This window comes from Anomaloglossus baeobatrachus, chromosome 1, assembly GCF_048569485.1.
Source record: "Anomaloglossus baeobatrachus isolate aAnoBae1 chromosome 1, aAnoBae1.hap1, whole genome shotgun sequence".
NCBI lineage: Eukaryota > Metazoa > Chordata > Amphibia > Anura > Aromobatidae > Anomaloglossus > Anomaloglossus baeobatrachus.
The window spans coordinates 759943357-759970490 of NC_134353.1; the positions used below are offsets into that span (position 1 = coordinate 759943357).

General features: G+C 43.0%; 1 protein-coding gene across 6 annotated transcripts in view; it reads right to left on the bottom strand.

The window, feature by feature from the left end:
• Positions 1 to 27134, bottom strand: part of NOS1 (nitric oxide synthase 1) — a 672503-nt gene that overhangs the window by 161377 nt on the left and 483992 nt on the right. For all 6 annotated transcript variants that reach the window (XM_075324076.1, XM_075324084.1, XM_075324068.1 and 3 more), the window contains exon 2: positions 14268 to 15357. In XM_075324076.1, the coding sequence (XP_075180191.1) occupies positions 14268 to 14950 (683 nt within the window). In that variant the 5' untranslated portion in view covers positions 14951 to 15357. The remainder of the gene's footprint in view (positions 1 to 14267; positions 15358 to 27134) is intronic.

The window sequence follows — 27134 nt, forward strand, 5'->3', positions numbered from 1 at the left end:
CAGACATATGATTAATTTACAGGAAGTGATAACTATGGCATGTCACACACTTCCTGTTGATTTCTCGTTCTTCCGAAGGTGGTGAGAGAGAAGCTGGTGGGAACTGAGTGCGTGGCTTTTGTGATGTCAGAACCTCACATGAGCCCTGGGAACAAAAGCGCTGATACTGCTGAAATAGCTCTGGCATGGGAGGTGGGTATATATTTTTTTTCATGTTAATTTAACCAAACATGGTGAATGAGAATGGGTTGTCCTAGTAGTTGACAGCCTCTTTAAGATTTGAGTCCCAAATATACTAATGCGCATGAGGCCTAACCCTGATACCTTGTTTAGTAAAAACAATTCTTCCTTGTTTTACCTTTCCTTGATGATATTTAGTAAGTTCCCATAAACTTTTTCACAAACTTTTAGCTGAAAAACTTAGGGATCAATGTATTATTTGCAGTTGTTTATTTTTTGTTACTTTTGTTTATTTTATGTCTTGTGGTGTTTATTGATGCTTTTTTGCCCTAAATTCTTCAAAGTTGGGCACCTTGTATTGCACAAATTCAAAGATCTTCTTATTTTTTATATTACTTCTTTTATTTTGTTTACCAGATTTTAGCACTATGTGTCACATGTTCCACTAAAACGTCGTAAAATTTTCAAATAAGTTTAGCTTTCCATAAAATCACTCCAGGGAGTAACTGGAATACATTTATAAAAAATGTGTAATGGATGAATTAGCTGAAAACCTCAAGATCGCCAATAACGAATATAAAAAACAAGCAAACACGTATAACCTAGACTTTGATAAAGGTACTAATTAAAAAAAGAATAAGGCAAAAAACTGTGGAAAAAAAAACACATAAAAAGATGCAAATATAATAATGAATTGAGCCCTTAGTGAATGCTTCTGCCAGACTGCTAAAGATCCACCCTCGGAATTAATGCATATTTCTTATCAAATAATCACAGAAAAATGCTGTTAAACACTAAAATGCTTTGCAGTAAATTATATAAAGAATATTTCACTATTTTTCTATAACTAAACAATTGCAAAAATAATCAATAAAGTGTAAAATACAGTTATAATTGTAATATAATGTTGCTATTTCTGTATACATGTGATATTATGTGAGTAAATATAATGTGTAATACTATTCATGCTACATAAAATGCAGATAAATATGTAAGAGCTTGAAGGGAGTTCAAGCATAATGCTTGAAGGGAGTTTGTCACATGTCCCTCAAATAAGGGGCGTGTGACATGCTCCCCTGAATGTGCCACTGTTTTCTATTTTGCACCTCCGTTGCGGAGATATGCCCTTCGTTCCTTTGCACACAGTATGCTAATTCTTGGCTTGTGATCGAAGAGGGTTCGTTAGCAGAGTTCTCTCCGGGGTCATGTAGTCATCTCACCTCTATGACACTGTCCAATCACTGCTCGGCAGCATCTGAGATTGGTTTAGCAGCGTGATCTTGTGGGATCTCCCCGTTCTCGATGTGACTTGACTACGTGTGCTCAGGAAAGTCTTTGTGCAAAATGGTCTTGCAAGAAGATCTTGAGAGTTATTTGACTAGTTTCAGATGCTGTTGAGCGGGGATTGGGCAGCGTCATAAAGGTGGGAAGACTACATGCCTCCAGGAAAACTCCTTTGGAGAACAAGCCATAAATTACCATACTGGCTTCCTAAAGTAGAAATGGGCATATGTGCCGCCCCCACGCCAGCAGTCGTGCTGCTCAGATCCCGATCTGCAGTATGGCTCGAGGGACTCTACCGGACCCGGGGGTTACGCGGACACTTCGAATAAAAGGGGACGTATTTGTATGGGTGTTGTTGAAAACTGTCTGTGACGCTCCCCATGGTGTGTGGTGAGATGTATCACCACTGCTGCTGCTGTGGGACTGCCGGGGGCGATGGGCTGGCAGCTGGATGTTAACCCCTCCGTGGGCAGGGATGGATGCCCCGGGGCCCAATGTCTCTGTGCAGGGGATGGTAACGGCAGGCGCCGGCGCACCTGGTCAAGCCGGGGATGTTACTCACAGTTGATTAAATCACACAAGTCCTTTGGTAAACCAAGGTGATGGTGGCCGGCTGCCGCAGATGGGTATATTTGGTCCCACACCTGGGCTGGTGGTCAATGCTCCTTTCCTCTGCACTTTGTGTTTTCCGTGGTGGACTTCCTGGTGTGTAACGCAGGAGTCCGCTCCCAGTCCTTTGGTTGGGAGCCGTGCCCCTCAGACGCTGACCCGTGGGATCTACTGGGCCCTGGCGGATGCCCTATCCCTCTCGGTGGGTGGTTGTCTACTTTTCGGGACTTAGGTTGGGACAGGACCTAAAATCCTGCCCTCAATTGGTTAATTAGCTAGGCCGTTGGTGCCGATCCTGGCTTCAGGGTCCAAGTATCCCCTTTTGTGCATGGTTTCTGGGTCGGTTCTCCAGTGTCAGTACCGGTGCGCTACAACCCTTTCCCCGGTCCACCTCGGATCTCTGGCAGCCGTCTCCCCGTCTCCTGCTGGCACTGACCACTGTCTGCCACCTAGCCAATGTGTCAGGGCTCCGACCGTGACACCTGTCAGCTTCACCTCCAGACTCCACTCCACTCCAAACTCAACTCAGACTCCTTCAGACTGTAGACTTAGCTAACTGTTTTCCCGCCCCGCGCTCCCCAGACCCCTTGGTGGGCATTTTCTTTCACCTGGTCCCGCCCACTGGTGTGTCTGTCCTTCCTTGAGGGGGTGACTAGGATTTTGTCGGCTGGTTTAACCCTGTGTGGGAGTGGTGCTTTGCGGGGGCCTGTACTGTGTGACTACCTGGTTTTGCCAGGGCGTCACACATATATCCGCAACGGAGGAACAAAATGAAAAATTATAAACAGAAGCAGATTTATGGGTGCACGAGGATTAGCTAATTAGGCAATTAGCCATAGTTTTCTGAAACTATGGGTTCTGAAACCCAGAAAACATGTTTTAAAAAATGCTATGTTTTCTTCCTAACTTTATTAAATGTCATGATGAGACATCACAGTGGCTTCTCTAAGGGATAGACAATTGCCTAATTGGAACTAATAGTTAACACAGAAAGGTCTTCACACATTGCTGTCACAAAAGGCAGAGTGACAGGAGGTGAATATGTCCACATAATTCTCACTGGTGAGGAAGATGAACTTAGCCACCATCCTTTAATCTGAAAAGAATGATATTTCTTAGTGCCTTCCAAATACTGTCATGTAGTCCAGCTATTAATTACTCTCAGATTACACTATAACAAATATCAGCTACTCTCCAAGAAGAAATGCAAGAATACATTTATATATTCCAGTATACACAATACAACTGTATAAAACAAACAAATAATAGATTTCTGAGAAAATACCACCTACGAATTCTTCACTGCAGTCTTAAAGTTCACTTGATTTATTCAAATGCAGCATTTGTTTCTACCTCACAAACATTGTGTAAGCTTTACTATGATGCAGAAAGCCTTAAAATTATAGGGATTTTCCATAAAAAATAATCCAGCATTCACTGTAACCAGACTCTACATCCATCTGTTACATTTAGTTTCCTTCCTTAGCTCTTGTCCAGCCTTTCACAGATGCATATCTAGCAGGGCGGAAAGGCACTGCCAGCAGGTGGTGCCATCGGGCTGCCTGATGTGGCATTCCGAGATATCTCCCCAGCAGCTGCATTTTGGAGCCCCCCGTAGTGGGATTCGGCCATTGTCTGAGTTGGCTGTCAAGTGATATGCAGATCAGCAGGGGTGTAATTATTTTGGTCACAGGGGTTGATACCGCAATCGGTCTCAGGTGCACAGGGGGCCTGCCGACCCCAGCACCTACTTCAGCTGGATGTGCGTCTGAGGCCAGAACCTGACATCAGCGTGCCCATGACTGTGGGCGCATGGCAATTATGTCATGTGTTGCTATAGCAGGCATGGCAATAGTAGCTGCTGGCTCCTGCGCCAGCTACAGAAGGAAGACGCTGCAAGACGTGGGAGCTCAGGAAGGTGAGAAAAATGTTGTTGTTTTTTTATGAATTAGAGGCAAAATTTGGACCATATATACAAGAAAGGGGCTCAGGATGGAAGAAATATACCAGGAAGGGGCCCAGGATAATGACATTTATACCAGGATGGGGACATATATACCAGGATGGGGGACATATAGAGTAAGATGGGGGACATATTTACCAGGAAGGGGTCAGATATACTAGGAAGGGGCCCAGGATAAGGACATATATACCATTAATGGGCCCACGTTAAAGACATAGATACAAGGAGGGGGGATATATATATATATATATATATATATATATATATATATATATATACCACTATGTGGGACATATTTACCAGGAAGGAGGCCTGGATGGGGACATATATATGTACCAAGACGGAGCCCAGGAAAAGGACATATATACCATGAAGGTGAACATATATACCAGGATGGGGGACATATATACCAGGATGGAGACATATTTAAAAGGAAGGAGCCCAGCATGGGGACATATATACTAGGAAGGGGGGCTCAGGATAAGGACATATATATATACCAGGAAGGGGGGCATATATAAAGGATTGGGGCCATATTTACCAAGAAGGGGCTCAAAATTTGGACATATATACACCAGGAAGGGGTCCAGTATAAGAATATATATACGAGAAAGGGGCCCAGGATAAAGACATACACATTAATAAGGGGGGTAGGATGAGGACATTTATACCAGGATGGGGGGACATATTTACCAAGATGGGCACATACATACCAGGATGGGGACATACATACCAGGATGGGGACATATGTACCAGGAAGGGACCCAGAATAAACATCTATGTACCAGAAAGGGGAATATATGTGTGTATATATATATATATATATATATATCACGATGGGGAAATATTTAGCAGGAATGAGCATAAGATGCGGGAATATTTATCAACATGGAGGACATACTTACCACAAAGGGGTTTAGGATGGGGAAATATAAACCAGAATAGGGGGCATATTTACCAGAAAGTGGTCCAGGATGGGAGACATATAGGTTGGGGAAAAATTAACCAGGAATGGAGCACAGGATGGGGGACATATCAGGATGGGGGACATATTTAAAAGGATGAGGGACATTTGTACAGGATGGGGAACAATACTACTTAATGAAGAGGGGAGTGGGGGCAAAACTTGTGTCATTATAGGAGTTAGAATGCTACAAAGGCCCATACATCTGACCAACATGGAGGGGGAGGAAATTTTGCATTGGTGCCCGTCATACTCTAGTTACGCCACTGCAGATGAGGATAGTTTGTCTTGCACTGGGCATGACAGAGCACTTTCACTGCATCAACTCACTGATCCATTCGCAGACTAACTCCGTCCTCCACGTTTGATCTGCTGCAGCATGTCAGTCATTGGAGGTTGGAGTTAAGGTAGTGTCACACATAGCGACGACGACAACGACATCGCTGCTAAGTCACCATTTTCTGTGACGTAGCAGCAACGTCCCGTCGCTGTGTGTGACATCCAGCAACAATCTAGCCCCTGCTGTGAGGTCGCCGGTTGTTGCTGAATGTTCTGCTTCATTTTTTGGACGTTGCTCTCCTGCTGTGAAGCACACATTGCTGTGTGTGACAGCGAGAGAGCGACGAACTGAAGCGAGCAGGGAGCCGGCGTCTGGCAGCCTGCGGTAAGCTGTAACCATGGTAAACATCGGGTAACCAAGAAGCCCTTTCTTTGGTTACCCGATATTTATCTTAGTTACAAGCGTCCGCCGCTCTCACGCTGCCAGTGCCGGCTCCCGGCTCCCTGCATACGTAGCTGGAATACACATCGGGTAATTAACCCGATGTGTACTCTGGCTAGGAGTGCAGGGAGCCAGCGCTAAGCGGTGTGCTCTCACGCTGCCAGTGCCGGCTCCCTGCACACGTAGCTGGAGTACACATCCGGTAATTAACCCGTTATCTACTCTGGCTAGGAGTGCAGGGAACAGGGAGCCGGCACTGGTAGCGTGAGAGCGGCGGACGCTAGTAACTAAGGTAAATATCGGGTAACCAAGAGAAGTGCTTTCCCTGGTTACCCGATATTTACCTTAGTTACGCTTCCACGCATCGCTGCTGGCTGGGGGCTGGTCACTGGTCGCTGGTGAGATCTGCCTGTTTGACAGCTCACCAGCGACCATGTAACGACACAGCAGCGATCCTGATAAGATCACATCGCTGGTTGTGATCGTTACTGCGTCGCTATGTGTGACACCACCATTAGACTGAGAATGAAGCTGTAAACCAAGACAATGGAAGTGCTCAGTTTCACCCAAAGCATCTTCAACCTCATTTACATATGACTGGTATGGTTGACTTCACACATCCATGAAACAAGAACCATTCTTAGATCAAAAGTCCTGACCTGACCATTGGATCTCTCGACTTGCGCTAACTGCTTCGTGTATGCTCATGAAGTAGTTATCTCAGGTCAGGAGACGCAGTGGTCTTCTGATGCAAGAACAGTTTGTGTTTCAAAAATGAGTGAAACTTGGCTAAGATGGATTTCTCTGCACAGAGAAGTGTTTTTTTAAGTAATAAAGGCATGGACTTGTGTTTTTATGATCTACACACACGTGTAGTCACTTTAGGGGCTAAAATAAGCCAACAGATTCCCTTTAAGTTCTCCATTATAAATAGCCAGTTTAAAGGGGCTGTCTACCTTTGGGGACATTTATTTTTCCTTAAATGCATGTATATTGGGATAAAAATTATTTTAGCATTTGGGTTTGAATAAACATTTTGCACCGTTTTGCTTTTAAGAACTATTTGTTGTCCTGCACATTCAACTTGCATGTGATCTATGCTAATAAATCAGCTGATTGGAACTCAAAAAACACTGAAAAAATTACAAACTCCTGTACAAAACATCATAACAGGCTGACTAATAGATTTTCAGTTAACTTATTTAGGCAAATGGTGCAACATTTTTAATGAAAACCAATTGCAAAAAATACCGCTTTCATGCACTTAAAAGGAATCTGTCAGCAGGTTTTTGCTACCTCATCTGAAAGCAACATAATGTAAAAGGGATTCTGAATTTACATTCTGGAACACAGCAGAGCTGTCCCACCCACACTAGGCTCTCAATAAGATTGTGCTTTACTGTGAGGGGTCAATCAGAGGAGGGGAACATCGGACTACAGTTTCTAGTTCTGTAACGGTAATTTTTAGTTTACTTAAACAATTGAACACATACTGATAAGAGAAGCACAGTTGTTTTTGTTTTTTAGCTCTTATATCATGCTGTCCTCAGTTTACATAGCAAAAACCCGCTGACAGATTCCCTTTAACTAGAAAACACAATTGTATCTAAAGGTGGATAACCCCTGTAAGCTCTTAATGACCAAGGTCGTACTGGGGTGTCCGTTGCCTCCCTCCATTTACTGTTAGCTCCAGTGGCAAACCCACAGTATTCCCCACAGATGTCTGCTGATCTGATCAGCAGACATGTGTGGCTAACAGGCGCAGGTGGATCATAGCTCCTCCCCCGCCTGTTAACCCCTTGGATCGTGCTGTCAAACACTGACAATTAAACTTGTCCAGTAATGATTTAATACTTGATGATGGCAACAAGTCCATTGCTAATTATTTTTGTAAATCAGTTTATTTTCCAATCTCCCTTCTTTGCTTTTCTCCTTAATGAGAACATTTTAAATGAAAAGTTTAATTGATACTTCTATAAAAATAATTTGGCAGCAGGAAAGTAAATAAAAAAAATAATAATTACAAACTACCTAATGGCCTGAGAAAATGAAAGCACAAATAATTAAGTGAATATTTCCCTGTATTAATGTAATCAGATGTTATTACTTGATGCTACACGCTTAGTGTGATACAATGACCCTTTTAGTTTTAGAGATGCGACTTCTTACTCTCATAATTTGTGATGCTCTTGTGGCAGGATAGATAGGTGATGTAGAGGCCAGTGTGAAAATAGAAATATGTAATTTTGGCTTTAAGGTTACTTTTTACTCTTATAATATCAAGTCTATAAATTCAGTTTATTCCATTTACCAATGTAGAGTATTAAAACCTGTGATAACTATTACTACCGTTCTTTGGTTTCTATTGTTGCTTCCTTATTTTGTCACCATTTCTGATTTTCCAAGTTTCCCTGTATTCACCATGTTGATTTCTCAACAATCGTTGACATGACATGAAGGACAGTGCTCTTGTATGTCATTGCTCATAAACACCAGGATGCAATCCCCAAGCTTCAAGTTGTCATCTCAAACTGTCTCAATTAATTTATGCACTACTTTACGACTGGTAAAGGGTTTAGCAAAAGTGATGTGATGTGAGTAATACTTTCATACCAACCTTTTATCTATCATCTCATGCTGTTCACCTGTGCCCAGACAATATTTGGTTTTCATATATCCATTACACACTTATCAAATTTATTTTTTGTAAATACAGAGGGTGAAATAAGAATTGAACCCTTCACCAATTTTTTAGGTATATACGGTAAATATTTCTAAAGGTGCTATGGATATGAATTTCTCAACAGTTGCCGGTAACAACCCATCCAATTCACACATGCACAGAAATCAACCATAGCCATCCATAAATTGTGTGCTGTGTAATAATTATTGTTTTCTTTGAAACAATTGTACCTCCTGATTCCAGGTCTTTCTGTAGCTCTCCAGAGCTGGTTCTTGGCTTTTGGATAACTCTTTGGATAATTCTTTTCACTTGTCTGTCTGAAATCTTGCAGGGAGCACCTGGTTGTGGCCAATTTATGGGGAAATTATGTTTTTTCCACTTACGGATTATGGCCCCAAATGTGCTCACTCAAACCTTTGGTTTAGAAATTGTTAGTAACTAATGCCATCAGTATATTTTGAAACAATAATGCTGCAGAGGTCTTCAGACAGTTCATTGGTTTTACCAATTACAAGATGTTTCTTGTGTTGCACCTTGGTAATTATAAACCTTTTTATTGGCCATCAGTTGAACTATATGATATTATTTTTCAATAAGTGGCAGGATTGCTTTCTAACTACTGACAGATTTCAGGTGGTGTCATGACTTTCCATGACTTTTTGCATATCTCTTTCTTCATGTGTTCAGTACTTTTTTCTTGTTTCATTTCTCATTGTTAGACATAACTTAATTTATGACAAAGGAGTAAATGGCACTTCCTCTATACTGATAATAGATGTAGGGGTGCACTTCAGGTTCCAAGGCCTTTTGTCAATAGAAGAATACAAGGCACTCCCAAGGTTGGCTGCAACGTGTGATTTATTTAATGTGCATAACAACAAAAGAACGTTTTCGGTCCATAGACCTTCCTCAGTAAGCACATTCGTGAGGAGGAGTTCAGCGTGGGTGATAAGCGCGGTGTCCACCGCCGCATGGAGGCTGCCATGGCAGCCTCCATGCGGCGGTGGACACCGCGCTTATCACCCACGCTGAACTCCTCCTCACGAATGTGCTTACTGAGGAAGGTCTATGGACCGAAAACGTTCTTTTGTTGTTATGCACATTAAATAAATCACACGTTGCAGCCAACCTTGGGAGTGCCTTGTATTCTTCTAATAACTTAATTTATGGACATCTATGTTTTGGATTGATTGTTATCAACATCTGGTGAGAAATTCATGTGAATAGCACCTTTTGAAATATATTTCATTAGAAAATTGGTGATGTGTTCCATACTTATATCACTCGCAGTATAGAGAAATCTAACAATTTTGCACACGCAGGTCAGATAAAATATTGGCACTGAAACTGTTCACACTCCACCTTAAAAGCAGCAGAATATCTGTCTCCTAGAGTTGAGCAAAAAGATCTGCAAGACCTTGATTCAGCATCTAGGTTTGTACTCTGTAGCAGCTGGATCGAAGCACTGTAAACTTCTTCTGCTTTCACTTCAACACCGGCATCCTGGGTGATTCTTGTAATTTTAGTGTCTCAGGAAACAGCATGATTAGTGATGAGCGGACGCAGACTATAAAAGTCCGAATCCACACAGGCTCAAAAGTACCCAAGCACCGACCGTAGGTCCGGAGTTCTCAGGGAACTCTGGGTAACAATCCAGGTCTGGCAACTTGGGTAATTAAAAAAATCAAAATAAAGAAAAAAGGGGAAAGAAGGCGCGTTATACTTACCAAGCCTGTCACGTGACTTACACTGCTTCCGGGCCGCTCACACTACTTCCGGGGCCACTCATTACCTCATATATATGCACTGCTTCTCCCGTCCACTGGCAGCACCTGCTTTTCTGATTGTAAGCAGTCAGACACACTGTCACACAGGGTGGGGTGTGTCTGACTGTAACCAATCAGAGGTGCTGTGCGTGCGTCTCTATTGGTGTAAACATAAATAAATTGTTTTGTCATTATATATATTATGATACCCAGCACAGACAAAGCAAATTGCTACAGGCTGTAGCCCCCAGCCATGGGCTTATTTTGGCTGTGTATGAAAATAAGAGGGACCGCATACGGCTTTTTAAAAAACTATTTAAATAAATAATTTTTAAAAATGTCATGCGGCACTGCCCAATTTTGATACCCAGCTATGATAAAGCCCAACAGCTGGGAGCTGCTATTCTCAAGCTGGGGAGACCCATGCTTATTAGGCCACTCCAGCCTAAAAACAGCAGCCTGCATCCGCCCAGGATTGTTACATCTATTATATGTGACAATTCTGGCACTTTACCTAGCTCATCCTGATTGGCCTGGTGGGATGGCAATCAGGGTAATAAGGAGTTAAAGGCAGCCAACAGCTGCCCCTAAGCCCTACATTAGTAATGGGAGGCATCTAACTAAACTGTAAGTGAAAAGAAATAAACACAAACACCGAAAAACTCATTTATTTGAAATAAAATACAAAAAACACCCTCTTTCTCCACTTTATTAACCCAAACAACACCCATGTCTGAAGTAATATACACAAGGTCCCTAGATGATTCCAGCTATGGTACATTACTGAAGGCACAGCGTGTGGACATAGAACATGACTGCCCACTGTGAGCTTCAGGCAGAGACTGCGCCACAGCGATGAGTGGTGAAGTAACTCAGGTTAATTGCAGTCACAGTTGGAGGTTCTCACGATCCTCCACCGTTAACAGTAAGTCACCTGACTTCAGGTAACCTCATTAAACTCAGTGACCGGAGTGAGGTCACTGAGTTCACAGACCTGCATCTCCAGGCACAAAACAACATTTTTTTGTAAAGAGAAACAGATTTGGTGCTTAAATTTTTGCACCACATTCCTGCACCCTAACTACACCTCCCGGCAAAAAAAATCGCATCAATACCACATCATAACGCATGTGGTTTTGATGCAATTTTTTACCCAGAGGTGTAGACTGGGTGTAGGAATATGGTGTAAAAATTTCAGCACCAAATCTGAAATAAAAATGCACAAAAACAGTTTTCATGCCATTTTGGTGCGGTTTTCTGCCAGGTGGTACAAAGTTGGTGCTGAAATCTGGTGCAGACATTTCAGCACCAAATTTGTACCTCCTGGCAGAAAACCACACAGAAACAGCATCAAAAATGTTTTTGTGCAGTTTTTTGCCAAGAGATGCAGATTTGATACTGACATTTTTACACCATACTCCTGCACCCAATCTACACCTCCTGGCAAAAAAAAAATGGTATCAGAACTGCATCTTGGCTATTTCATAGATAAATTTGACTTGTAACTATTTAGCATACGATTAGTTATTCATATTCTAGCAAGAGTTCACATCCTCCAAGTGTCCCAACAGCTGGGAACTCCAGGAAAGTTAATGGTTCCCTTAAATGCTCCTTTAAGGTTTCTGAGCCTCACAGCTACTGGACTGTTGGACTGCTGTGTCACTGTGTCCTGCAGTCTGACAGTTTGGCAATCGAGCAGTCAGGTCACCGGAGTTCACACTCCTCTGCTGCTCCTCCGCCAGATTGCAGGACTGTTGGATTGCGGGACATGACGGCACAGCATTCCAGCAATATGGAAGTGGGTTCAACTGAGTTCACTGAGGGCAGTGGGGGTGCGTGAACGCCGGTCACCTGACAGCTGGTTTTCAAGACTGCTGTGTCATTGTGTCCCACAATCCAACAGTTCAGCAATCCAGTAGTGGGTTCCCCGGTGGTTACACTTGGAACTGACGTCACAGCTTGTTACAGCCCAGTTCCTCACTGCCCTCAGTGTGTCCCAGGAGCTGCAGTGATCAATCACATTTTCCATCACTGCAGCTTCTGGATGTAACAGAGCTGGGAACATCGTGAGACGTTGTGTCGATTACGTCAGACTTGCTGGAGTGTTTTGGGGGTTAATAAATTGGTGAAAGAGGTTGGTGAAGTAATTAAAAAAAGGATTTTTGTGTGTTTGTGGGTTTTTTTCTTTTTGCTTACAGGGTTGGTAATTGGAGGTTGTTCATAGACACCTCTCCATTACTAATCCAGGGCTTGGTAGCAGGTGTGATTTTTGACAAATCACAGGTGAAATCAACCCCATATATTACCCTGATTGCCACTGCATCAGGACAATCAGGTTGAGAGTTGTAAAGCGCCACAATTGACGCATCAACTGGATGCACCAATTGTGTGGTAATTGCAGTCCGCTATTTTTAGGCTGGGTAAGGCCCAATAACCATGGACCTTCCTGGCCTGAGTATACCAGTCCCCAGCTGTCTCCTTAACCAGAACTGCTTATCACAAATAGGCGAGAGACCGCACATCATTTTTTTTTTCACTGTGCCTGCGAACCACAGTAATGCCAGTAGCAAAGATGGCTACAGGATTACTTTGATTGGCAGGCAATAACCGCATGTTTAGTGGCTGAAAATCAGGCGCCAAACATGTGGGGTGGGGACTCGCAACTCATGATGCGAGGAGCAAAATACTCGACGAGTAATGAATATCCTAAATACCTTAATATTCGTGTGAGTAATGAATAGTGCTGAATATGTTTGCTCATCACTAATACATAATAATAATAATAATAATAAATATTTTGCTGTGTGGGAAGGTTTTATTCCTCCCATAAAATGCTATCCACCTTTATTGACATTTTTGAAAATTGGTGACAAGTGTGAAAATTATACGTCTGTAAATTATAGAGCAAATATTGAGTCAGAGCTGAATGTATTAGTATTATGAGAATGGGGTTCAGTATTAAATATTCAAGACTGTTACAGCATTTATGATAAGCACGAACTATTTCCCTGCATATTCTGAAAAATGAATGGAGTTGAATAAAGTTATTTTGAATTTTCTGTCTAAGTGTAGCTAACTGGGGGGGTTTGGACACTAAGGTTGTGTTTTTATATTGTTTTTTTATGCGTATGTCACAAAACTGCAAGCTAATCCTGATGCCAGCAAAGTCAATGAGAATCTTGAAGTGTAATGCACACGTTGAGTATTTTATCCTTGCAGATTTGGTGCAGTAAATCATATGCGGCATGTAATTTCTGCATTTTTTACCCTTTGAATTCAATTGAAAAACGCATGCAAAAATGCAACAAAAAGGGGCGTTTTTGCTCTGGGATTTTCTTTCTAAAAGATGCAGAAATGGTGCAGAAATGTCTGCAACCAAATACTCAACATGTGCGCATACCCTAAAAAAGTTTTCATTTAAGAAATAGTCTGAGAGGTAGTCTCTGCTTTTGCATACAGATAAGGTAAATATTCTTATTTTCAAGTGTGAAACACATTTTATTATCTCTATTCTTGAAGGAGAGTACCACTAACACATAGCCACTACTATATTACCACGGAACCCCAACTGTTACAGTTTGACCTGGATATTGAGAGCTTATGTAAAAGTGGATATAGAAAGAAAATTAGAGTAGTGCTATAATATCTTTAGGAAATGCTGAATTTGATCATACTCTAGAGATACAGCTGCCAACTGAAGACTGATTACATTTCACAGGTATTAAAAGTGACGATTCAGTTCCTTTTTGTAAAGGGATATACAGTATATTACAAAAGTGAGTACACCCCTAACATTTTTGATAGTTTATTATATCGTTTCATGAGACAATACAGTTTTTACATTAATGGCTGTGTGTTGAGTTATGTTGAGAGCACACCCAATTTACATTGCTATACAAGCTGCACACTGACTAGTTTACATAGTACCAAAGTGTCATATAATAAAATATTTACAAAAATGTGAGGGTTGTACACTCTTTTGTGAACTACTGTAATTACATCTAATGGGGGGTTGAATGATATGATGGTTTGTCATTTAATATACAATGCTAGAGCAGGAGGTTAAGTTAGGCTTATTTTATGGAGGGATGTCTTACCTTTCAACTTGAACTTCTGCATCCTTCCTTTCTGCTACATGATCTCCATTTAGCTCTTTACAAGCATTCTGTAGCAAGTTCACTACTGGTTCAATCTCTTTCATGATAACATTGTTTTCGGCTCCGCCATTATGGCAAGGACTCATACTGATGTCATCTCCTTTGATCCCGTCAAGCCCATTTAAGTTTAGAAGCTGGTGGACTTCCTGCCAAGAAGAACCAGCTGAACTTGTGGCACTGTCCACCATATTTTGTTGGTCTTTACTATATAGGCTCTGACTTGACAAGTCACTTGTTTTTGGGCACAGAGGTCTGGTAACTCTAATTGTTTTGGGTGTTCCATCTCCTGTAAAGGTTGTCTCCAAATGAGTGGTGAAGCCTTCAGGACCTCTAAGAATGAGCACCACAAATGTCTCTGAGCTGATACTGCGTAGTATTTCCAGGGCAGTTTCATAAGTAGCATCTACAAGTGGCCTATCATTCACTGCTAATATAATGTCACCGACCTGAACAAGACCACTTTGCTCGGCTGCCCCACCCCGAATTAAGTCAGAAATGATCACTGGTGGTCTGCTCCTTCTTTGTTTGACCAGAAACCCCAGGCCGCCCACTTTTCTCTTGTAGAGGCGTACCGATATGACATTCGGTTGTAACTGTTTAACACTAAATTCATATTCCTCCATGGCAAGGCTCTTCAAAGTCTGTTGAAAATAAGTAAATTTGTAGGAAGGTTATGTCAGTTTCAATATAAGAGCGTTTTAGAGTCTGAAGCTGACAAAGTAGATTCCTTATATATCTTCTGAACACTGGTTCAGATTTTCAGATAAGAAAAACTGCCTCAGGATTGCAGATGAACATAGCGTTACATCACCTATCTCATGCTTCTGGTCTTATTTTCAGGAGCTTGCTGTGGAAGCAGCCTACAATTCTTAGGTTTCCTACGTAACACTATATCCAAACAAGCCTTGGCTGTGTCACTGGACGTCTGGTAGGCTTTTAAGAATAGTTCATTTAGAAGTAGCTTAACATCTTCTTAATTTTCAGGAATCCTTGAAATCATGTGTCCAGTCTCCATCTGTATTTTTTGCAGCTGTAAGAATAAAATATTTTTTATTAATTAGGTGCTCACATATTTTTAGTGCATTTTATAGGCTGATACAGAAATGGGATTTCATAAGATGGCATTGTATCACGCTTGCCGGGTGTAGCAATCATGGCGGGGTGCGTTCAGACCCACGTGTGTCTGATGCACAACAAAAAACACAAGAAAAGTGGGACACCGGGAACGCAAAAACAACGGGAGGCCCTAGAACTAGTGAGAGGGGTAGGTGGGCACCTCCTGACCTCACCTGCAACTGTCTCTTCTCTCCTCACCAGTTCCTATACAGTATCCGCAACTGTTGCTGAACAGGAACCTGGGACCTTCAGAAGACCCTATAGTAACAATGACTGGTGAAGGGCAGGTGGGGTTCACTAGCCCTCACTGCTGCACTAACAACACACCACGGACGTAAAGACAAACAGGGGAAAATTAACAATATATAGCCTGAGCACAGGAATATGACTTGCAAAACCTTCCGCAAAGGGGGCCAGGACCCATATGACTTTGTATCTTCAGCTGGGAGTGCTGGGATACACCACTATTTAAAGCTGAAGGGTGTGACTACTTAGTAAGTGCAGCTGATCAATCTGCAAGGAACTGCTTTGGAAAAGCTGCAATAGCAAAACTGGCACTAACCCCTTCAGTGCCAAGAGAAATGAAACCCATTTAAATGAATAGAGCCAGATGAGAGGCTCCAGTTCAAAGGCTGGTCTCCACATGCAGGGAGACAATCATGACACCTTGTTCCTAAAATTGAGGAGTGCAAACTGCTACAATAGCCTGAAGGTCTGTAGTGCAAGGAGCTGCAATGTGCATCATCCAAGACATGTATAACACATTTACCATTACACCAAATAAAAAAAGTAAGGGAGACGGCTTACCACCTTCTGGAGACAAATGCTGATTGCAGATCCATGCATTGAAATTTCATTGCCACACAATAATAAAAATAATAATAATAACAATAATAAAAAGCGCTGCACAGCACTGATATCAATGAAAACTTACTATGTATTTCATGTACAAAAGCATCGTCATTGAATAGAACAGCCTACACAGGGGTAGACACAGACCTACATGTTTAGGTGCCGAAATGGGAAGATCTGAGGCTACCCATATATCTAGATTTTATGCAGATGCATAACATGTGAGCCCTGCTGAAAAATCTCCAAAATGGCCTACAATTATGCCAGGTCTTAAATAATATTTGACTTCTGATATGGGCCAAAAGGACCTTTCGGGCTCCCCTAAGCTCCAGGGCCCAGGTATGAGTGCAACCTCCACACCCTACTGTAGTTATGCCCCACAGTGGGTTTCAATATTTATATACTTTTTTAAACTGTATATTTTTATTGAAAAATTTAAGAACATACATAGTAATACATAGTAAGCAGGTAACATATTCTAGCAGGATAAACAGTTAATTGGAAACATGAAAAGAGAGCCAAAAAGGGGAAATGTAGTAGGGTGAGAAAAAGGGGGGAGTGGGTGGAGAAAAAGCAAGAGGTGGAGGCCAATTATCTATTTTGGGTGAAAGATTCCTAAGGGGAATTGATAGAAGCCATTTTTCATCAACCCTTTCATAACCAAGGGTGTACCTGTACATCCTTACATGTCTGTCTCTTTAATATGGGCTCACATGACAAACCCGCATTAATCCCCGCACATGTTTGTTTCTACAATCAGCAAACATGTGCAGCTAACAGGAGCGGCTGAGTCCCCTTAGATCTAACGTGCTCCGGTGGGGATCGCGCTGTTCCTCGATGCCATCAGCGGCTGTGTGACACAATTACGGGACACCATTGGGTTGGCAAGGCAGCGTGGGGTCAGATGATGACCCCTGTCACTGCCATGACGTGTTTACTGTGAATGCGGGCAGGGCACCAGCACTCACAGTAACACAGCATTTGTCCTGAACCTCACTCTGATCAGGAGAAGCGATCAGACTATGCAGTCATAAAGTAAAATAAATTAAAAATGTAAAAAAAAGTTTTAAAAATATTACAAAATAAAAAAAATTAAAATGCAAATCCCCCTTTTAAAATAAAACAATAATAATAATAATATAAAAAAGACATGTATTTGGTATCACCGTGTTCAGAAATGTATCAATCACAAGAAAAGCGCTTGACCAAAAGGCTCTCACTCCAGAATTAGTATAATATAATACAATTTTTATTTGTGTATCAAAAAGTTTAAAAACACACATACAAAATACAACACAGTGCAGACATATTAAAAAAACACCAGAGACAATAGTAGTGTTCAGAAATGTTGATCTATCAAAATATAAAATCAATTAATCTGATCAGTACATGTTGTAGCGATAAAAAAATTCCAAACACCAGAATTAAGCTCCTTTGGGTGCCGTAACATTGCATTAAAATGCAATAACAGACAATCAAAACATCACATCTACCCAAAAATGGTATCATTAAAAACGCCAGCACAAGACGCCAAAAATATGGAATCAATGAGCCCAAGATCCCAAAACTTGAGAACGGTCTCGGAAAAGGGCGACAAAAGCGATATCTGAGATTAATTATGGGTCCAAACTGTTTTGTTTTTTTTAACCTAGTTGGACCTGCTGATCCCGGGTATCTGCAAGTCTGCCCATCAATACTAGTTAGTATAAGTGCACACTGTAGTACGCATTAATTCATTGTGGCTTTTACTCTCTTTTGATCAAAATAGTGCTAACTAAAGACTCAATGTTATTTACAAGTACTTTTACAATTTATTTATTTATTTATTTATTTACTAAAGGGGCCTTTACACGGTACGATATCGCTAGCGAGCGTACCCGCCCCCGTCGTTTGTGCGTAACAGGCAAATCGCTGCCCGTGCCGCACAATATCTCTAATACCCGTCACACATACTTACCTTCCTGGCGACGTCGCTGTGGACGACGAACAACCTCTTTGTTAAGGGGGAGGTTCGTGCGCATCACAGCGACGTCACACAGCGGCCGACCAATAGAAGCGGAGGGGCAGAGAGCTGCCGCATTAACAACACGCCCACCTTGTTGCCGGAGGACGCAGGTAAGCTGTTGTTCATCATTCCCGGGGTGTCACACATAGCGATGTGTGCTGCCTCAGGAACGACGAACAACCTATGTCCACAACGACCAACAAGATTTTGAAAATGAACGATTGTCAGCGATCAACGATTAGGTGAGTATTTTTGATCGTTAACACTCGCTCTGAGCTGTTACACGCAACAACGTCGCTAACGACGCCGGATGTGCGTCATGAAATCCGTGACCCCGCCGACATATCGTTAGATATGTCATTGCGTGTAACGGGGCCTTTACTGCATGATATCTATTTGTTTTTATTCTATGTTTTTTCTATTAATGGCCAAATTGCAAATATGCACCTACACATTCCACTATACCAATAGGTGTGCTCACTCATGTCTTTGGTTTTGCCTTAGTTTCTTGTACTTAGTACAATGGAGGTAGGGGGTCACTACATTTTGTGCTATACATTTGTCTATTTAGCTTTCCACATCCAAGTGTAAAACACTCAGGTCTAGGTCCTACTCTGCTCCCTATATATATTGAGGCTTGTCTGTGAAAAGTGAGGTGAGATATTAGTTAGGGACAGGCCTGGACTGACAATCTGGCACAATGGGCATGGGATCGCAGACGCCATAGACACCTCTTATACAGCTAAATATAACTTAACAACAAAAACACAGAAAACATATCTTGGTGAATAAAGGCCACGGTGTTTATTAATGGGTTACATAATAATTTAACCATTAAATAATAATTTTAACCATTAAATAAATTAGACCAAAAAATAACCTCTTGTATAAATAATTAATCTTACAATATCTCAGAAAAAACACTGTCCACCAAGGCTTAGCTGGGCGACTACCCAACTAATAAAACCGCAACTTAAACCTAAGGGGAGGGCGGGCGGGGAGCTGCTTGCATCCGCTTCCTGTCAGAACTGACACCTGACACCAGATGACAGTCTATATATAATTCGCTTTTCCCGCCAAAAGCCAACAGCCAATCCTGTATCTGTTGCTCAAATCTGCCCAGTCAGCTGACTGGCTACAGAAGCACCTAGAAGGTAAGTACCATAAAACATATCAAAAGTGGGGGGAGGAGAAAGAGTGCAGAACAGACCATACCAACCACAATTAATGTACAAATGAATGAATACAAAACCATTAAAAAACAAGAATTAACGTGTCAGGCAACGCAAACCCATGAGTCCCCCCACGCTAAATGCTCTAAAGGGGGGGCCTTTTCATTTGCCTGCTGGGCTGTGGTGTAAATATGCATAGTGGTCCGCCGCGGCCCCGCTCATCCCGCCGCTAACCCCTATAAGGCTAAGTTCATAAGTCCTGTAATCATCCGTTAGAATTCATCCTGCAGAGATCCATTGGGGAAATTATTTCTGCCAGATCCATTTTTTTAACATTGGAGACAACATTAACATTTAACAGGGAGAACGGATCCGTTAACGGATTGATATTTATCTTCCATTTGAAACGGATCGTGTAAGGAAAAAACAGTTTACTTATAAATGCAAGAATAACGGATGTCTAAATATCAATCCGTTAATGGATCCATTCTCTATTGTCTCCAATGTTAAAAAAAAAAATAAATGGATCCAGCAGACATCAGTTATTTAAAATGGAGAAAAAGATGTGTTTGCAGAACTTTTCTCCCAATGGATCTCTGCAGGATCCCTTCTAACAGATGATTACAGGACATGTGAACTCAGCTTGAGCCCTGCAACACACGTCCGTCAAACACGTGCGAGTTTGGTCCGTTCCCGTATATACCAGAGACACGGACAAACGTGCACCAATGTTATTTAATGTTTGAGGACACATGTGCGTTTTTCATTAAGGTCCGTGTGTCCATGTGCGTGCTATGTTTGTGTCTCCGTTTTGCACGGAAGCATGTCCGTTTTCATCACGGAACACGCACACACGGACCCAATGAAAGTCAATGGGTCTGTGCGCACGCCTAAGTGACACGGACGCATCTCTGTATGCTCCATGTACGTTTTGTGCTTTTTTCATGTGATGTCGGTCTTTTATCTTTTTCTGTTTCATTCTCTCGCTCAATTCGTCGGTCGGTCGGTCTCTCTCTATGTCTGTCGGTCGGTCTCCCTGTCTTATCTGTCCCTCTCGCTGTCTGTCGGTCAGTTCCCCCCCGTCTCTCATACTTACCGTTCCCCGATCTCCGGCACGGCGCTGCACTGCTGTTATAAAAGCTCTGGCGGCTTTTACTATTTTGAAAAAGCCGGCCGCTCATTAATCAATCTCGTATTCCCTGCTTTCCCCGCCCACCGGCAAATATGATTGGTTGCAGTGAGACACGCTCACACGCTGAGTGACAGCTGTCACTATGGAGCAGAGAAATAAATCAATAAATAATTAAAAAACCCGGCGGGCAGTCCCCCCCCCAATTTTAATACCAGCCAGATAAAGCCATACGGCTGCAGGCTGGTATTCTCAGGATGGGGAGCCCCACGTTATGGGGAGCCCCCCAGCCTAACAATATCAGCCAGCAGCAGCCGCCCAGAATTGCCGCATACATTAGATGCGACAGTTCTGGGACTGTACCCGGCTCTTCCCGATGTGCCCTGGTGCGTTGGCAATCGGGGTAATAAGGAGTTAATGGCAGCCCATAGCTGCCACTAAATCCTAGATTAATCATGTCAGGCGTCTCCCCGAGATACCTTCCATGAGTAATCTGTAAATTACAGTAAATAAATACACACACACACCTGAAAAAATCCTTTATTTGCAATAAAAACCACTAACAAATGCCCTCGTTCACCACTTTATTCAGCCCGAAAAAGCCCTCCATGTCTGGCGTAATCCACGGAGTTCCAGCATCGCTTCCAGCTCTGCTACATGGAGGTGACAGGAGCTGCAGAAGACACCGCCGCTCCTGACAGCTCCATGCAGCAACTGAAGACAGCCGCGCGATCAGCGATGATGTCACTGAGGTTACTCGTGGCCACCGCTGGATCATACAACTATGACAGCAAGTCGCCCGAGTGACAGCGATGAAGTCACAGGTGAGTTGCTGTCACAGTTATATGATCCAGCGGTGGCCGCGAGTTACCTGACTGACATTATCGCTGATCACGCGGCTGTCTTCAGTTGCTGCATGGAGCTGTCAGGAGTGGCGGTGTCTTCTGCAGCTCTTGTCACCTCCATGTAGCCGAGCTGGAAGCGATGCTGGAACTCCGTGGATTACGCCAGACATGGAGGGCTTTTTCGGGCTGAATAAAGTGGTGAACGAGGGTATTTGTTAGTGGTTTTTATTGCAAATAAAGGATTTTTTCAGGTGTGTGTTTATTTACTGTAACTTACAGATTAATCATGGAAGGTATCTCGAGGAGACGCCTGATATGATTAATCTAGGATTTAGTGGCAGCTATGGTCTGCCATTAACTCCTTATTACCCCGATTGCCAACACACCAGGGCAAATCGGGAAGAGCCGGGTAGAGTCCCAGAACTGTCGCATCTAATGTATGCGGCAATTCTGGGCGGCTGCTGGCTGATATTGTTAGGCTGGGGGGCTCCCCATAATGTGGGTCTCCCCATCCTGAGAATACCAGCCTGCAGCCGTATGGCTTTATCTGGCTGGTATTAAAATTGGGGCGGACTGCAAGCCAGATTTTTTAATTATTTATTTATTTATTTCTCTGCTCCATAGTGACACGCCAACCGGCGGCTGTGATTGGTTGCAGTTAGACAGCTGTCACTCAGCGTGTGGGCGTGTCTCACTGCAACCAATCATATTTGCCGGTGGGCGGGGAAAGCAGGGAATACGAGATTGTTTAATGAGCTGCTGGCTTTTTCAAAATAATAAAAGCCGCCAGAGCAGTGTGGATGCCGTGCAGCGCCACGCCGGTGATCGGGGATCGGTGAGTATGAGAGAGGGCTGCTCACTTCCGTCACTCGGGGAATTAGCGGACACCGGTGAATCCTTCACGGGTGACCGCTAATCATTACGCGGCACACAGACAGAGCCGCAGCATGACAATGAATTCGGGTGAAGTTCACCCGAGTTCATTCTCATCGCGCAACTCTGTCTGCTGTCAGCCGGCATGTAGTAATGACATTTTGCATCACACACGCAACATTTCTCACGGAAAACACAAACACATGTCAGTTAAGTTTCACACGCACACACGGACATTTCACACGCACATACGGCTAGCATACGGGATACACACGCAGGACACACATACCATAAAAACGGACCTAAAAAATGGAAAACGGACTCGAAAAATGACCCGTATTACACGCACGTGGTTTTCATGAACGTGTGTTTCAGGCTTAAGAGTGCAGCATAGAGCCCTGTGCGTGCAGTGGTGGCCCTTGTCTGTGTGTGTGCGCAGAGTCTTAAAGGGCTGATGGTCCACTTTGCCATTTGATGCCTCTGTTCCTTTTAGTGTGCGTGTTTGCTTACTCTGACAGGGGCCACCGCAGCGCACACACACAGACAAGGGCCGCTGTGGCAACTACATTGCTCTATCTGTTTGACACTGGCCAGTGCCAGCGTCTGAACATATTTTTGTGGGCGGAGTTCATCCTTCTCATCAGTCCTAGGGAATGGATCCCACTCCTCTGCGCGCCCAATGCCTGTCACCCTACGCTAGACCTGCTGCAGCTCTCCATTCTTCCCCATCTCAGGAATCTGGGTGAGTTACTTTCAATATGGCATCTGTTTTATGTACATACAGCAGTTTCAGTATCGCCTATATAATGTATATAGACTGCTGCATGTACATTATATAGGTGATACTGCGACTGCTTCAGTGGCATCTATGTAATGTAAATACAGCAGTCTATACAGTATACATTATATAGGTGACACTGACTACTGGAAGTATGATCTATGTAATGTATATACAGCAGTTGCAGTATCCCCTATATAATGTACATACAGCAGTCTATATCTAATATATAAAGCTGAATGTGTGTATGTGTGTGTGTATGTGTATGTGTGTGTATGTCCGGGATTGGCATCTGCACCGTCGCAGCTACAGCCACAAAATTTTGCACACTCATACTTCTGAACCCCGAGAGTGTCATAGGCTATGTTTTGAGGGGAAATTTTAACCCCGCGCTTTACAGTTATTCACCAAAAAACCTGCCTCCATTAAAGCGAATGGAGCTGGGAGCCACAGTGCAGCCAGAACTTCAGAAGAATGCGCAGCCACGCCCTTAAATGGAATGTTGGCGTGTCACAATGCAGCTAGGGAAAGAGACAGACACAGACAGGGAAAGAGGCAGACACAGACAGGGTAAGAAACAGACAAAAAGAGACAGACAGACAGAGACAGAGTGACAGGGAAAGAGAGGGAAAGAGAGAGACAGATTAAGAGACAGACACAGATAGGTAAAGAGACAGACACAGACAAAGAGACAGAGACAGACACAGGGAAACAGACAGACAAGAAAAGAGAGGGAAAGAGAGGGAAAGAGACAGACAGGGAAAGAGACAGACAGGGAAAGTGAAAGAGATAGATAGACAGACAGGGAAAGAGATCGATAGACAGACAGGGAAAGAGATTGAGACAGATGGAGAAAGAGACAGAGACAGTCAGAGCAAGACAGGGAAAATGACAGACAGACAAAGAGATAGAGAGAGAGACAGAGAGATATATACAGAGGGGGAGACAGACATTATAATTACATTTATATCTATTTGTTTTGTGGTTTTTGTGTGCAGAATACATTTTTGTTAATACATTCGATTTTGTTAACAGCAGTTATTAACCCGGGCGAAGCCAGGTAGTACAGCTAGTACATTATATAGCTGATACTGCGACTGCTGGCAGTACTATGTAATATACATACAGCAGTCCCAGTATCATCTACTGTGCATAATGTATATAGAGCTGTTGTATATCATCTACATAGTGTATATACTGTACATCAGTCTATATACATTATTAAGGTGATACTGCGGCTGCTGTATATACATTATGTAGTTGATACTGCCACAGTGTATATACTGTACATTATGTGATCTGAATGCTGAGACTCTCACAATCCCAAGAAAGGTAGCTTTGACGAGCACCATTTAAATAGAGCTGTGGTTAGAAATACCCACTGTGGTGACATTCACATGTGGCTCTTCAAATAACTCCCTAAGTGAGTGGCGGGAGGCAGGACAATGTAAACACAAAATTCACTGATCGGGGCTGAGGGGTGTTATAATCTGTGGGCTGGTGGAGTTTGTGTGCCAGGACTGCTTTTTTATCACAGTCCATCCCTGGTAGGGATCACCCTGATTGGGTACACCTTGTCATAGTGGGATGACTTTAACACTGTTTTGATCAAAATAGTGTCAACTAAGGGGTACTTTGCACGTTGCGACATCGCTACTGCGATATCGTCAGGGTCAAATTGAAAGTGACGCACATCCGGCGCCGGTAACGACGTCGCAACGTGTAAAGCCTAGATGCGCCGATAAACGATCGCAAAAGCGCCGTAAATCGGTGATCTGTGTAGCGTCGGACATTTTCATAATGTTGCACCAATAGCAGATACGATGTTGTTCCTCGTTCCTCGCTGTTCCATCGCTGTGTGTGAAGCCGCAGGAGCAAGGAACCTCTCCTTGCCTGCCTCCACCGGCTATGCGGAAGGAAGGAGGTGGGCGGGATGTTTACGTCCCGATCATCTCCGCCCCTCTGCTTCTATTGGCCGCCTGCCGTGTGACCTTCGCTGTGACGCCGCACAACCCGCCCCCTTAGGAAGGAGGCGGGTCGCCGGCCAGAGCGACGTCGCAGGGCAGGTAAGTGCGTGTGAAGCTGCCCTAGCGATAATGTTTGCTACGGCAGCTATCACAAGATATCGCATGTGCGACGGGAGCGGGTACTATCGCGCTCGGCATCACTAGTATCGGCTAGCGATGTCGCAGCGTGCAAGGTACCCCTTAGTGACTTAAGGTTGCAAGGAATAGCACTTACTGTACTACAGATCTCTATGGTGCTTAACCCTTTCATGACCAAGGACGTATATATATATATATATATATATATATATATACAGTTAAGTCCAGAAATATTTGGACAGTGACACAATTTTCGCGAGTTGGGCTCTGCATGCCACCACATTGGATTTGAAATGAAACCTCTACAACAGAATTCAAGTGCAGATTGTAACATTTAATTTGAAGGTTTGAACAAAAATATCTGATAGAAATTGTAGGAATTGTACACATTTCTTTACAAACACTCCACATTTTAGGAGGTCAAAAGTAATTGGACAAATAAACCAAACCCAAACAAAATATTTTTATTTTCAATATTTTGTTGCGAATCCTTTGAAGGCAATCACTGTCTTAAGTCTGAAACCCATGGACATCACCAAACGCTGGGTTTCCTCCTTCTTAATGCTTTGCCAGGCCTTTACAGCTGCAGCCTTCAGGTCTTGCTTGTATGAGGGTCGTTCCGTCTTAAGTCTGGATTTGAGCAAGTGAAATGCATGCTCAATTGGGTTAAGATCTAGTGATTGACGTGGCCATTGCAGAATGTTCCACTTTTTTGCACTCATGAACTCCTGGGTAGCTTTGGCTGTATGCTTGGGGTCATTGTCCATCTGTACTATGAAGCGCCGTCCGATCAACTTTGCGGCATTTGGCTGAATCTGGGCTGAAAGTATATCCCGGTACACTTCAGAATTCATCTGGCTACTCTTGTCTGCTGTTATGTCATCAATAAACACAAGTGACCCAGTGCCATTGAAAGCCATGCATGCCCATGCCATCACGTTGCCTCCACCATGTTTTACAGAGGATGTGGTGTGCCTTGGATCATGTGCCGTTCCCTTTCTTCTCCAAACTTTTTTCTTCCCATCATTCTGGTACAGGTTGATCTTTGTCTCATCTGTCCATAGAATACTTTTCCAGAACTGAGCTGGCTTCATGAGGTGTTTTCCAGCAAATTTAACTCTGGCCTGTCTATTTTTGGAATTGATAAATGGTTTGCATCTAGATGTGAACCCTTTGTATTTACTTTCATGGAGTCTTCTCTTTACAGTTGACTTAGAGACAGATACACCTACTTCACTGAGAGTGTTCTGGACTTCAGTTGATGTTGTGAACGGGTTCTTCTTCACCAAAGAAAGTATGCGGCGATCATCCACCACTGTTGTCATCCGTGGACGCCCAGGCCTTTTTGAGTTCCCAAACTCACCAGTCAATTCCTTTTTTCTCAGAATGTACCCGACTGTTGATTTTGCTACTCCAAGCATGTCTGCTATCTCTCTGATGGATTTTTTCTTTTTTTTCAGCCTCAGGATGTTCTGCTTCACCTCAATTGAGAGTTCCTTAGACCGCATGTTGTCTGGTCACAGCAACAGCTTCCAAATGCAAAACCACACACCTGTAATCAACCCCAGACCTTTTAACTACTTCATTGACTACAGGTTAACGAGGGAGACGCCTTCAGAGTTAATTGCAGCCCTTAGAGTCCCTTGTCCAATTACTTTTGGTCCCTTGAAAAAGAGGAGGCTATGCATTACAGAGCTATGATTCCTGAACCCTTTCTCCGATTTGGATGTGAAAACTCTCATATTGCAGCTGGGAGTGTGCACTTTCAGCCCATATTATATATATAATTGTATTGCTGAACATGTTTTTGTAAACAGCTAAAATAACAAAACTTGTGTCACTGTCCAAATATTTCTGGACCTAACTGTATATATATATATATGTATATACATATATATGTCCTTGGCCGTGTCTATCCTTGTAATGCGTGCT